At 35.3% G+C, this 12,641-nt stretch overlaps 1 protein-coding gene and 1 long non-coding RNA gene across 7 annotated transcripts; one reads left to right on the forward strand and one right to left on the reverse strand.

The window, feature by feature from the left end:
- On the reverse strand, nt 506–3,160 carry LOC104750613 (protein indeterminate-domain 14-like). Of its 2 annotated transcripts, XM_010472436.2 has the most exons (4): nt 3,055–3,160; nt 2,475–2,705; nt 1,981–2,383; nt 506–1,513 (listed from the first exon to the last, which is right to left on the reverse strand). In XM_010472436.2, exons 2-4 carry the CDS (start codon nt 2,626–2,628, stop codon nt 799–801), a joined length of 1,272 nt encoding a protein of 423 aa, XP_010470738.1. In that variant the 5' UTR covers nt 2,629–2,705; nt 3,055–3,160; the 3' UTR covers nt 506–798. The 2 variants fall into 2 exon arrangements, with proteins under 2 accessions (XP_010470738.1, XP_010470737.1); XM_010472435.2 differs by having other exon boundaries at nt 2,475–3,160.
- On the forward strand, nt 4,977–7,297 carry LOC104750614. 5 transcript variants are annotated; one of them, XR_761683.2, is made up of 6 exons: nt 4,980–5,333; nt 5,622–5,644; nt 5,810–5,929; nt 6,012–6,105; nt 6,271–6,904; nt 7,068–7,297. It is a non-coding gene; the product is annotated as an uncharacterized LOC104750614 (long non-coding RNA). The 5 variants fall into 5 exon arrangements; XR_761682.2 differs by having other exon boundaries at nt 4,977–5,333; nt 5,622–5,929; XR_002035908.1 differs by having other exon boundaries at nt 4,981–5,929; nt 6,271–6,590; nt 6,719–6,904.

The following is a 12,641-nucleotide window of genomic DNA, read 5'->3' on the forward strand; positions in this document are numbered from 1 at the left end:
TAAGAAAACCAAAGTTCAAAATGAAAATGCATAGAGATCAAAATTGTTTTTTTTTTCTACAAACCAAAAGTTTAATCGAGGTTTATTTAATTTTTACGAGTAAAAATAATTAAGTTGTGTTTAAATATACACACATCAACTTATAAGGGTCAAAAGATATCTCATTAGAATTTGTCTTTAAGTGAAAAGAAATGATTTCTTTTTTGGTCACATTGAGACCCAAAACCCACAAAATCCAGATAATATCTACAACTAATCAAATTAAAGTTTACCATCCAATTCAACAGACGTTTACAAACTACGGTCTACTCTACACGGGCGTGAGATGTGGAGAGAATAGTTTCTACCTGAAAATATTACTTATTTGACCTAATCATTATGCCTTGCATTTAATGCAAATATATTTTGTCTGTTGAAAATGCAAATATTTGTGGGGATTTGTAAAAAACCAAAACATCCTTACCAAACTGAAAGTAAGATTAGTTATCTCTAACTAATAAACGTATGTTTTGAGTTACCCGTTTATTACATTAACCAAGTTACAATATCCAGCAACCAACATACCCCAACACATTCATTCATACAACAAATTAAATTCTTCTCTTCTTCGGTTTTGTTTGAGAAACAAAAAAATCAAACCCAACTGAATACCCAAACCCTGGTTACCCACAAACCAAGAGATATATAAAAAAAAACCAACGAATATGAAAAGATCTCCAATTCCAATCAAAGAAACAAAAAAAAAAAGAAAGAAGAAGAAGAATATTTTCTTTATCTTTTGTGTTCTCTCTTTAAGGTCTATGACGATGCTCTATCACTTGCCTTTTCTCCTTCGGTAGTCGCCGAAGACACGTAGCTCACCGCGAGAGAGGTGCTCTCATCAGTACAATGCGGCTGGGAAGGAGGAGGAACCGAAGCAGCCGGGGTTTGGAAGTGTTGCTTGCAATTGTGGCAAGTGATTAGCATCATCGTTGCACTAATCCTTCTGCTTGCGTCTTCTCTAAAAAGCTGAGCCTTGTGAAGCTCAGCTCTCGCATGTTGCCTTATTCTCTTGGCTTCAGCAAACTCCAATTCCGCGATTTCGATCTGCCTTTTCACTTCTCTTCTAGCCTCCTCTCTTTCTAGGCTCGTCTCTCCCTTCTCGTAGCTCTTCCTTTCAACTTCTGACATAGTCGTCTGATCCAACGTCCCTATAGACAGACTAAGGCTGGTCTCATTAGTACTATACCTCGACGGAAGTAGCTGAAGCTCGATGCTACCATTAGTAGCGCACAAGGAACCAAAAGGATAGAGCAAAGAGGATGGTTGTTGATCGGACGGTGGGGATTGTCTTCTTTGTAAAGGATGTCCAGGCAATATAGGACCAATGGAGAGGTCAGCGTTTTCGCTCTTATCAGCGGTTAAAGTAGTCTGTGTACCGTTCGTGGTATGTTGTTGCTGTGGTAAACGGTGGTTGGAGGGTTGGGATCGTCGAACGGTGCAATTGTCTTGGTGCTCTATGAAACTCTCCACTCTGATAAACAAGAGTGTATTACATAAGTTAACTAAAATGGAAAGCACAAAGGAATATTTCTGTTTCGTAGTCGTAGCAAATAATATAAATAATTAAGTTAGTGGAGTTAGGTATCTTTTGGATTATATATATGAGTATGAGATGCAAGACTTCAAGGTTTGGTATGGTATATAATTAACAAATTGAGATAATGAAATCTGTGATATGGGGTCAACGTAAGTAATCAAAAAACAGTTCCTAATTAATAAATTAATGAAAGTGTTTTCAGACAACAGTCCAAACAAAAACATCATCATATTCCATTAGTAACGTTGTTTTAAGATCTGTATGTGTTATCTAAAATCAAAACATGTACACGCCATACTAGAAAAAACATTCTTTTGATTTATTTTAAGGATTCGTATACACACATATATATAGTAAAAATAATAATTAAAAAGCTAGGGTTTATGACTAAGAAATGGAACCTGGAAAAAACACGGCCGCAGTCACAGGAGTGGCCACGAGTGCCACAAGTCTTGAGATGAGCTTTGTAATCAGATTGAACAGCGTAGCCTTTCGAGCATCGCTCGCAGATCCATTGCTTATGGTTGCTGTGTTTTCTCCTGAAATGTTTCTTGATTCCCACGAGATCTCCGAGCGCGTGGCAAGGGTTGTGGTGGAGACATGTCGGTTCCGGACAGACGTAGACTCTCTTCCTCACTTCCTCGTTGGTCTCTCTTTTAAGAAGCTTCCATGGAACTTTATGCCGTCTCCTGTGCATCTGTAGATTCTGGTCCCTTTGAAACCCTTGGTTACAGATCTCACACACGTACCGATCCGATTCTAGTAACGTTCTTGGTGATAAAGACACCACCTCCGCCTCTGGATCTGCCACCGCAACACAAAAAAACTTATAACCAAAGTTTACTCGGTGTTTAATCTAAAAAGGGAAAAAACTTGCACGGAATTGCTGATATACCTGGTGTCCCGGCGGGTCTCCGTTTCCTCTTCTGAGTCACGGCGGCTCCATTACCGTCGGGAAGAAGATCGGAGGAAGATGAAGACGGAGGAGGGTTGCGACGATGATGGTTGTTGAGGTTCTTGGTGTTATTGCTTCTCTCGTAGTCTATCATCGGATGAGGTTTTTAATCTCTCTTTTTGTTTTTTATCTCAAAGACAGTGTGGTTTATAGTGAGAAGGGGAACTGTGACTAATGAAAAATAAGAACAAAATTGAGGAATCTTTTGTTTTTCATGTAAAGAAAGAAAGGAGAGATTGTTTCTTTTTTTATTTTTATGTTTCCTTATTTATTTGGTAGAGAGTGATCAGTACTCATCTATCTTTACTAATAGAAGAAGAAAGTAAGATGAGTTAAGAGAGAGAAACAAAGGGAGCTTTGTTTTCTGAAATCATCTTTATTTTTTTTTCTCACATAAAGGGAAGAAAAGCTTTTCTATTCCCCTTTTACTATCCATCTTTTTATAATTTTCTTGGAAAAGAAAGAAAAAAAGAAAGATGAAACTTTCAACTTTTTGTTAATTGTTTCATTGACCTCTTACCTTAGATGGAGAAATGCATTGTATGGTCTTTGGTGCTTCAATCTTCTTTCAGAGTAGTTATGAACCTCTCTCTTTATCTCTCTCTCTCCTTTCTATCTGTACACTGTTTGTTTACAAACACAAAACATATATATGAAGAGAGAAAGAGAGATGTTTATACATATAAAGAGAGTGGGACAAGGAGCTTGGAGCCCACATTAGCATCAGGACAAGAAACAAAAAAACATCCCCTTTCACTACAAAACAATTACAAGTCATTATTATTTCATATCATACATTACAATATTCGATCGGACTGAGTAAATTTTCTTTTTTTTTTCTTGTTCAAAGATAAATAAAGAAAGGATTGGTGAAAATTCAAATGGAATCTTGAAAAATTGATTGTTAAAGAGTACATGTTTTTTAATGGTGACAAATGTATGTGTAGCCTTTAGGGCTGGTGTAAATATAAGGGAAGGGACATGAGAATATATGTTTTGGAAATAAGACACATGCATATACCCAATTTCATGTTTTTCCATATGTAAACAAATATACAATGTGGTGCCATCATCTCATACCTTTTTATATAAGAAATAGGTTTTAATCAAATATGAAAACTGTGCCCACAAAGTGAGACGAATCAGAAAATTTGCAAGATAGTCTTTCTTACAAGAAAAACAGAAAACAAACACAAACCCTAGAGTCAGATTTGGTTTTGGAGTGTCAGCTGAGATCAATTTTACATCTCAAACAAAAGAAAAAAAAAATGTAGATCTGGAATATGTTCAAAAGAATTTTCTTTTTAAAAAACCAAAAATAAATAAATTATGTCGTCTATAAAAGTGTAAGTGTGTGTTGTGCGTATAACATATAGATAAAGTCCACCATCTCGTTAAAGGGCATTTGTCTAACCAAGTGGAACTGTAAGAAAATAGAAGTAAATACAAATTTTGAAAAAAGTTTTACTTTTTTTTGCATTTAAAAATAAAAAGTTGAAACAAAAAGAAGATGATACTTTATTAATAGGAAGAGAAAGAGAGGGTTGAGTTGGAAAGATTGGGTGGGAGGATGGGGGAGATGGATTCTCATCACATGCAATGCTCTTTTTGCAAAGTTTGATATATAAATCCTTCACAATCACCATTCTTGGTTACTTAAGATATTGGTGTATAATAATCACTTTTCTTTCCTTTATTTAAGGAATATATGCACTAAATAATCCTATATTTGGAAAGAAAACTCAATTCACCCTTATAATCAGTTGTTCACTTGTACTTACCTTGAATTAACCTCGGTCTTTAGATTTAGCATTATCATACATATAACTTTTTTTGTCTTTTTTTTTGGTAATACAGAAACTAGTATTTATATAAATAAAACAAACAATAACACCGGAAAAAAAAAACCTTTAGTGGAGCTGTGCACTGAAACCTGAGGCATTTGTCTCGTTCGCTCTTGTTGCTATCTGAAAGTTGCAACTTGAAAAGTAAAATTGACATTTTTTAGATTTCACTGAAACCCAAAACGGAGAGTAATGACTTTATGTAGCCTTTTGCAGAAATTACATATACATGTAAAAAGTAGTATAGTACGAGTACATGTTAAACCAAACTTCAAAACCGTTTTAATAGATAAGTTGGCATCAGCATTGTTTTTCGTAATATATATATATATATATATGATTTGACATCGTTAGTTTGATTATTTTTTTATTTAGTCGAAATATGTTATGTTTTAATTTACATTTTAATAATTTGTTTGTTTTTGTGTGTGTTTTAAGATTTTTCTCCATAACTCTATAACACTACAACAAATTTGGGTTTTGGTAGCAGTTATTTGTAGCATTAATTCAGTAACTGCTACTAAAAGTGCCAAAAATAGATTGTGAGCTCTATTGTAGTATTTGATTAGTGCTGGGGAAAATTTTCAATAAGCGGGAACCCAAAAATCACCAAAAATCACTACAATAGCTGAAAAATCATTTGGAGGCAAAACACTTAGCTAAAACTTTGTTTTTTCCGCCACCCTCTCACTTGGACCAAATACTTAAAAAAAAAATTTAGCAAAAAAAAATATCTCATTTTCTCAGAAAATCCATCCTCCATCGCTTCTCAACCTCCGTCGCCACCACCACGGAGACAACAACACACCAACAAACCTTTGTCGCCTTTCGAACACCGATGACAGAGTGAAAACAAAACCACCGATGTCGCTTCCGATTCAGATTCTGGATCTGAGACTGATTCCGATGGCTTCTTACATGGCTTCCACGACTTCTTCTTCCCTTCTCTCTCACGGTTCTCTCTCTCTCTCTTCTCAAGGAAACAAAGTTAGAGTCTTTTTTTTAATCTCGATGGTGATTCTGTGAAATGGAAGCTTCGTGTGTACCTTTCTTTTTTTCATCTCGGTTCTAGGGTTAAATACTTAGCCTTTAATAGTTCCTCTAGGTGAATGTTTCTCCTTTGACATTTTTCTGAATCTTATTCAACGGATTTAAGTCCTACTATTTTTTGCTTTTTATGCCTTCATTGTTGTGTGAATTCTTATGTTTGAATTATTATTGATTTTGTTTGTATGGTATACAGAGGCTGGAGATGGAGAAGAAAAGGTAGGCTTGTTTTTGTTGTTTTTCCTCATATTAGTACCTTAGCTAGGATTGGTATTTGTACAAGGTTCTGTTGGGTTTTAGATGAAGAGTATGAATGTTAAAAGTTTGAATCTTTCTACTTTTAATTGGGGCTGATTTGTGCAGTTTGTTATGTTTCTTCTTTAGCAATGTGTCTATTGCAGTTGACAACTCGCTAAGCCCAGCTCACACCCTCATTCAAGGGAGTGACAGAACAGACAGAACCTCTCAAGGGACTTACTACTGATGAAAATACTGCTCCGCCATGTAAATGTTTTGTACAACTCTCTACTCTTTCCATCTGTTTTGTTTAACTGTGTTCTTACAAATATTTTTTGGGTGCAAGAAGTTGCTACTTTGGGGACTGTAAGTCCTTAAGTATTGTGGTGAGACTGAGTTTCTCGATAAACTGGAGATGATGAGAATTAATGGCTGCAAGAAAGGTAACTAACTTCTCTCAATGCGGTCTGATGTATTTCTATCAACACTTTTTTTAGAACTCTAAAGTCATCAAGACATGTATAGTTTTTGTCTTGTATGTTTCATTACGTCATTTTTCTTCTACAAAGATTGAGATTAATTTGATAGTTGAATTCTAATGTTTGCAGGTGACTCTTCCAATATGATAGGAAGCCAGGTAGTCACCCTCGGTGTATCAAGATCTTGGTTTCGGACTATATACCAAGTGTTCCCATCTGTTGGAGCTTGTTGAAGAATAATAAATCCTCAATTGCTGATTTTGATCCAAGATAAAAAAGTGCTTTTATTTTTTTAAAGTTAAGATATTTAGGTGAAGTTAGTTTTTTTCTGGGATCTCATTGTAGATTGTTAGGTCTGCTAATTCGCATATTACCAATTCAGTGACTCTTGGTTCCAAATTCGTTTTGGTGGTCATAGTCTTCTTTAGTCATGGTTTGGTTCTAAGCGAGTAAGAATCTCTTTCCAATCTTCTCTGTTTTCTCTCTTGTGGTTATGTACCTCTTCACATCTGGAGTTTAGTTAGCTTTGTAGGAATCTGTACTCACATATGAATTCATTTGGCATTTGTTTTCACAGCTATTGATCGATAAGGGGGCCTGTTTTAGCTGCCATGAACTCCAACAAGTTTGTTCTTCTCTCTATTTCTCCGCCTGTAAGATGGCTGCAAGATAGGAAGCCAAAAACACATCTGCTTTGAAGTCCCAGATTGAATAGCTACAACAGGAGAGGGATGGATTTCAAAGGATGGTGATTGGAAACCAGGTTTGTAAACACTTTAAATCCATTTTCCTGTTCTTCATATCTCTTGTTTAATCCTTTGTAACATTTGCGAGTTCACCAACCTTAGGAAAGTAAGAGTTTTACCATTGCTTATGACCGATTCAATTTTATTATGCTGACACTCTTTTATTTTTCCCACTTACAGTTACTATAAGGTGATCTGCTGATGGTATGAGTGGAGATCTACTAGGACTGCTTCGGTTTCTCTATTACTTGGTTTGGTAAAGAAATGTACTTACCTTCTTTTTCTTTATGACTTGGTGATTCAAGCATTTATATCTTTTGGGTATTTGATAGAATGATTTTATGTAAAATGTGTGTTTTATAAATTTAATGTAATATTAATTTTATTTATGAATCAATTTGTAATTTATATTTTATGCACTATAGGTTTCAAATAATTGAAATATAGAACATAATAATATACATTACAACAGCATTATCAAAATGAACAAAACAATATTTTACAGCACGAAATGTTTGCTATAAAAACAAACATAATAGCACGAATTAAGCGTTATTTAATAATATTAAATAGTGGAGTATTAGCGCCATAATAGGTCAATCTATCATAGCGCGTAAAAACTGCTATGGTAGAAGGGGGGTCTACTATAGCTCCTCGTTATACAACGTTTTCAAATGCGCTAAAAAGCCTTTTAGTAGCATTTTTCATGTGCTAGTAATGTCCATGTAGTGTAACCAACAAATTAATAGTAAGCAGATGCTTATCTATACGATATTTTTTTTTGTGATCACTTTATACATCACATTTTTCTCTTACTACAAATTTAAAACTATAATTGTATACCTACATTACCCATTAACTTATTTAGCCTATGAATCGACACTGATGCAAACCAAAGTTGTCATTATATAAGATATTTTAATAAGATCGAAGTAGAGGTATTCCACGAGATTTGAGTGATGTGGACATGATAATAGAAAAAGCAAGATTTAGGGGGTAAGATTAGATGCGAGATTCGTTTTATAAAAAGAGAAGTACGAATAAAGGAGAGGAGTACAAGAAAACAAACAAAGAAAAGTGTATTAATTAATTAGGTTTAATTAAGGGGGATAGGAGAATAGTGATGAGTGATGACAACATGGGAGTTGGCCCCTTTTGGCTTTTTGCTTTCCAAGCAGTAATGATGTATCGGTGAAAACTTATATTGACAACGCATAAAGATTAATTAAAATATGGTTACAATTTTTTTTTTTTGTATAATAATTATATAGAGAAAAAGTGACTTTGTCTCTATGTCATAATCTTCATAGAAAGCATTGCCAAATCTTATGGCCACATGGACGGTGTAAGCCCTTTACCCTACTCGCTACTCTCTCATCTATTGCCTTTGCATTTTCATCATTATTACATCTTATACTAGTAATGTAACTTTTGTTTCAATTGTCATCATTATGGGTTGTTCATATGCTCATAATATAGGCTGAGCCTATTAATGCTCACGGATGAACATGACCCCTACTTTTTATTTGCCTTTCTTGTCTAGAAATTAGAATGCCTTTGTGATGTTAAGTTGCAACTGGTTACCAGTTACGACAATCAATTGGTACAAAAGGGGCTGGTCTCTAGTTCACTGGCTCGAGATTTTTCTTGAAATGATAAAAAATATTTTTTTTTTGATAGTTAATTCTCGCAAAAAGTATTGTATTTGATGGATTGTATTTGATGGAGATTGGAGAGTTTTTTTTGTAATATATGTTGGATTATACTATTTGTGTGCATAATACAAATTAGATATCAACTCTTACTAGGCGCTGGATAAACCGATTCAAATAAAATATCATGAATAATATTATTGTGAGATTTAAGATTGGTTTGTGTAAGAAAAAAATATCTAAATAAAATTTATTTTTTTGTTTATGCAAGTTTGTGTTTATTTTATGTAAAAACACATTTCACGCATAAATATTTGATCAACTTGCCTTTCAATTTGTGTGGTCATATATCTAGATAGTCATTGAAAATTTTAAATAGGAAATAAAGTTTTTGTTTTTCAAAAATTAAAATTGGTGAAGAGAATTAAAATTGTTTGCGAAATGTTAAGATATGGCCAGGAGAGTATTATGAGAAAGTAGTAGTCTCTAAAAAGTTCGAAACTTATGGTACATCCTTAAAGTCTTTGCTTTGGCCATACCAATTTTATGATTGATAGTGATTTCCCATCGGCTTTATTGCTTCCGTTACAAACATTTCATGTCAAAAAAAGTCAACAGACGCATATATATATATATGTTTCGAGAAACATCAATAAAAAGACTAACTAAGAATACAAACACAACACAAAAAGACTAAGAATACATTTGTAACGATCATACGCTCATCTATTTAAATAATTTGAAAGTCTAACTAGCTAAGAGCTTAATACATTGAATGTTAGTTAATTGTATAAACCGAAATGGTCCTTATGCAGATGACATTTTGAAATTTATTGACTAAGAAATTGCGATCTAGCATTTTCAACCAAGTCTCTCGCCTCATTACATAATGAAGAAATGAAGAATCACTCTCATAGTTACGCTTAACCGTTAATAAAGTCTAGTAGATATACGCAAATATACACAAAGCTGATGATAATTTTCCTACAATGTGGACTATGATGCTCATAAAAAAAATCATTTTTTTGTCAAAACACTTGCATTCATTGCTTAAAAGAGAAATTTCATACAAGCAAAACTTATAAAACAAAAAACAAGGCTTATAAAACAAAAAACAAGGCATTTCCCAATGCAACAACAACAAAGAAACAAGGCAAATATAAAGATAATCGGCAATAGGTTTTTAAAAGCTTTGAACCCGAATCTTGGAAAAAATTTGGTACATGTGAGATCAAGATTGTCGAACAAACTCTTCCATGAACAAATCAATGGATGAGAGGTAGCCACAATCATAAGACACGATGGCGTTAGAGAAAGGGTTAAGGCTGAGCTTCTCACCGGTTTGAGAAGGTCTATACGGAGTAGGAGCTTGACACAAATTTGAGCAAGGTTTGAAATGCTCTGTCGCTTGAGGATGATTATAATTAGTAAAGTTGCCAAAAAGTGTAGAATGGTCTTGGATAAACCAAAACCAAAGACAAATCTCGGACAACTTGACTTTTGGATCCAAACACCATAGACACTAAAGCGATAGGGTTCAAAGGTCAGGGCCAAATAGGTTACTATTACCCGGATTCTCAGGAGCGAGTGACGCCAAAAAAACAATGATGAATTACTTCTCAGATGGGAACCATAGAGAAATTAATCTAGATCACACCATTGGCTAAAGGTTATCATCAATACCAGATGTAAATTAGCGTATCTAGATTGAAATAACTCTAGGATTGAAGCCACCATTGTATGAACTTTTCCTGGAGATTGATAGATTGAACATGAACAAGTTCAGTGATCATGAGATATGGAGGCACATGAGTGAGGAAGCTTTGGTAACCAGCGTTCCGTGGAGGCATGGCCATAATGTTGTTCTTCCTCACTCCATAGCAATTGTTAGAAACCAGAAGGAAAGTTCCTGAGAGCCTAGATCTTAGATAAATAGTGGTCGCCAAGGGATTACTTTGAACCAGGGATTGGAGATGGCATTCACGGACCCAAATCAGAGCTATCGAGATGAGATGTAGAGGGTGTATCATGCCCTAACTATCAAAACGAGAGATCGATACAATAGGCCTTAGTAAATATTCAGATGAGTGAAACTTGGGCTTTTTCCTTGTGGATTTTGCTTCATGGAAAGTTAACGGGCCGAAAAAAACAAGGCCCACCAAAAAAAGTCCACTATTCTTGTTGGTTGACCTAGTTGGAGTGGTCGTACGGCGGCGGCGACTCATAGTGGGGAATAGATTTGCAAGGTAGTACGCTTCTCCGGCAGGCAGGTTCCAGCAACAACCAGCCAAATAGGAGGTCAGAGGCTGGAACGGGGAACCACAAAGGCGATTCATATTTGGAAGGATGAGAACTTCGTCTGAAAAGGGAGGCGCCATGTGCTATCGACATCTCCTCCGGGTGAAATGTAGCGGTGGTCCAAAGGAGAGCTCACCAGTTTCCCTTGGTGCCTCAGTAGAAGCTTTCTCAGGGGTGAGTAGACATCCAGATCAGAGGGTATGCACGTCGTTTTTTTGTGGATCCGGTACACCAGCTGAAGCGTTCAGAGAAAAGGGGAGGGGGTTCACCGGAAAACATATGCGTCCTCTAGCTCTGGCTATTGATATCTCACCAAAATTTGAGGGTTGAGGGGGGATTTGTAGCCAAAAGAGAAACGGAGAAAAGGTGAAACAAAAACTAGAAAAAGTTTTTAACGAGAGTAGAGCGGATGTGATTCAAATGCCAGCGAGCAAAAGTATCGGCGTCGGAAGAGGTTGGCGAAGTTGAGGTCACGATAGTAGTGCGTGAGAGAGAATCTTTTTTAGAAGAGTTTACTACCCACTCATTTCTCATCAAACAAATCCAAGAGGTAATAATGCTTAAGAAAATAGTAAGCCTTCTACAAAAAAAAATCTTAAGAATCTCACATAAAAAAACTTATGACTTTACTTAGGAATCAAATTAAAGATCAATGCCAAAACACACATTATTAATTTAGTTTTGCACTGAGGTTCACAATATCATTATAAGACCAAAAATATTTAAGCTAAACGTCTGTCCTTTTTTGTTTTTTTACTAAATAGCAACATTTTAAGGCGCAACATTTTAAGGTCGGAAAATTTCATACTCTTTTCCGTGAGTTCGCCCTAGCTACCGAGAAAGTTGAAATCTGATCTCCGCCTACCCTCTTTGGTAGTCGGAGGTCCTCGCTGGTGCCAGGAAAGGGTCCCTTTCTTGTTTATCTTTAGTTTTGGTGTTTTGTCTCCGATTCGGTTAGATCTGGTTTGGTTTGGTGAAGAAGTAGGCTACTTGGCTTGGTAAGCAGATCTCTTGGTCTCGCTTCTTCGTTGATCTGCTATATTTGCTAGTCGGCTTAGTTTGTTTCAAGTTAGGGTTCTTTTAAGCAGAAACTTGGCCTTCGATTGGGCGATTGTTTGGAGTTTCGTGTTTGAGTTTTGTGGAGGCGGATGGAGCTGTCAATTCTTTTGGACATTGTGGTTGCAAAGAAGAAGTTAGTATTTTCCCGATTTGGTAGATCAATGGTGCGACTTGAAGACTAATGTTCCTTCTTTGTTTAATTCTTCCCTAGTGTTAACACTGCTCATATGTATCTCATTGTTTGAAGCCGTCAATTTTGTTTGTTTGGCTGTGATTGCGTTATCGGCCCAGCCTTTTTCGTTCCTCTCACCCTTGGTCTACTCGCCCACCTTTAATTCCTATTTGGTTCTTTCCCTTTTTAAGCTTGGACTCCGTTTTGTTAGAATATATGTTAGTCTTCTCATGTTTTGTTGTTGGTTGTGGTTGATATAAAAATAATAGTATCATTTTTAACTGTTTTTTTTTCAGTCAATGTCAAGAAAATATTGTTGCTACGACAATTAAAATTCATCAAAACTAATTGTTTCTTGATATTGTAGAATTATAGTAATTTCCTTTTTTCAGATTGGTTCAAATTTCTTTATAACTATTTAAAATACTTTTCATAATTTGTTTCCTTTGTTTTCTGTAATGTTTTTTTATTGACAACAATATTAATTTATATTATTTGATTAAAATACTAAAATAGTATCGTTCTCATCTTTTCTAGTTTCTACCTTGATCTTCCTATACCGTCCCCCCCCCC

The sequence above is a fragment of the Camelina sativa genome, chromosome 16 (genome assembly GCF_000633955.1).
Source record: "Camelina sativa cultivar DH55 chromosome 16, Cs, whole genome shotgun sequence".
NCBI lineage: Eukaryota > Viridiplantae > Streptophyta > Magnoliopsida > Brassicales > Brassicaceae > Camelina > Camelina sativa.

What these genes read in the sequence shown, in the direction of transcription:
- LOC104750613 (XM_010472436.2), bottom strand. Translation starts at nt 2,628, where the DNA reads ATGATAGACTACGAGAGAAGCAATAACACCAAGAACCTCAACAACCAT. An exon ending in GAGACCCGCCGGGACACCAG is followed by an intron (nt 2,384 to 2,474) that starts GTATATCAGCAA and finishes TTGCGGTGGCAG; the next exon opens with ATCCAGAGGCGGAGGTGGTG. An exon ending in TGCGGCCGTGTTTTTTCCAG is followed by an intron (nt 1,514 to 1,980) that starts GTTCCATTTCTT and finishes CTTGTTTATCAG; the next exon opens with AGTGGAGAGTTTCATAGAGC.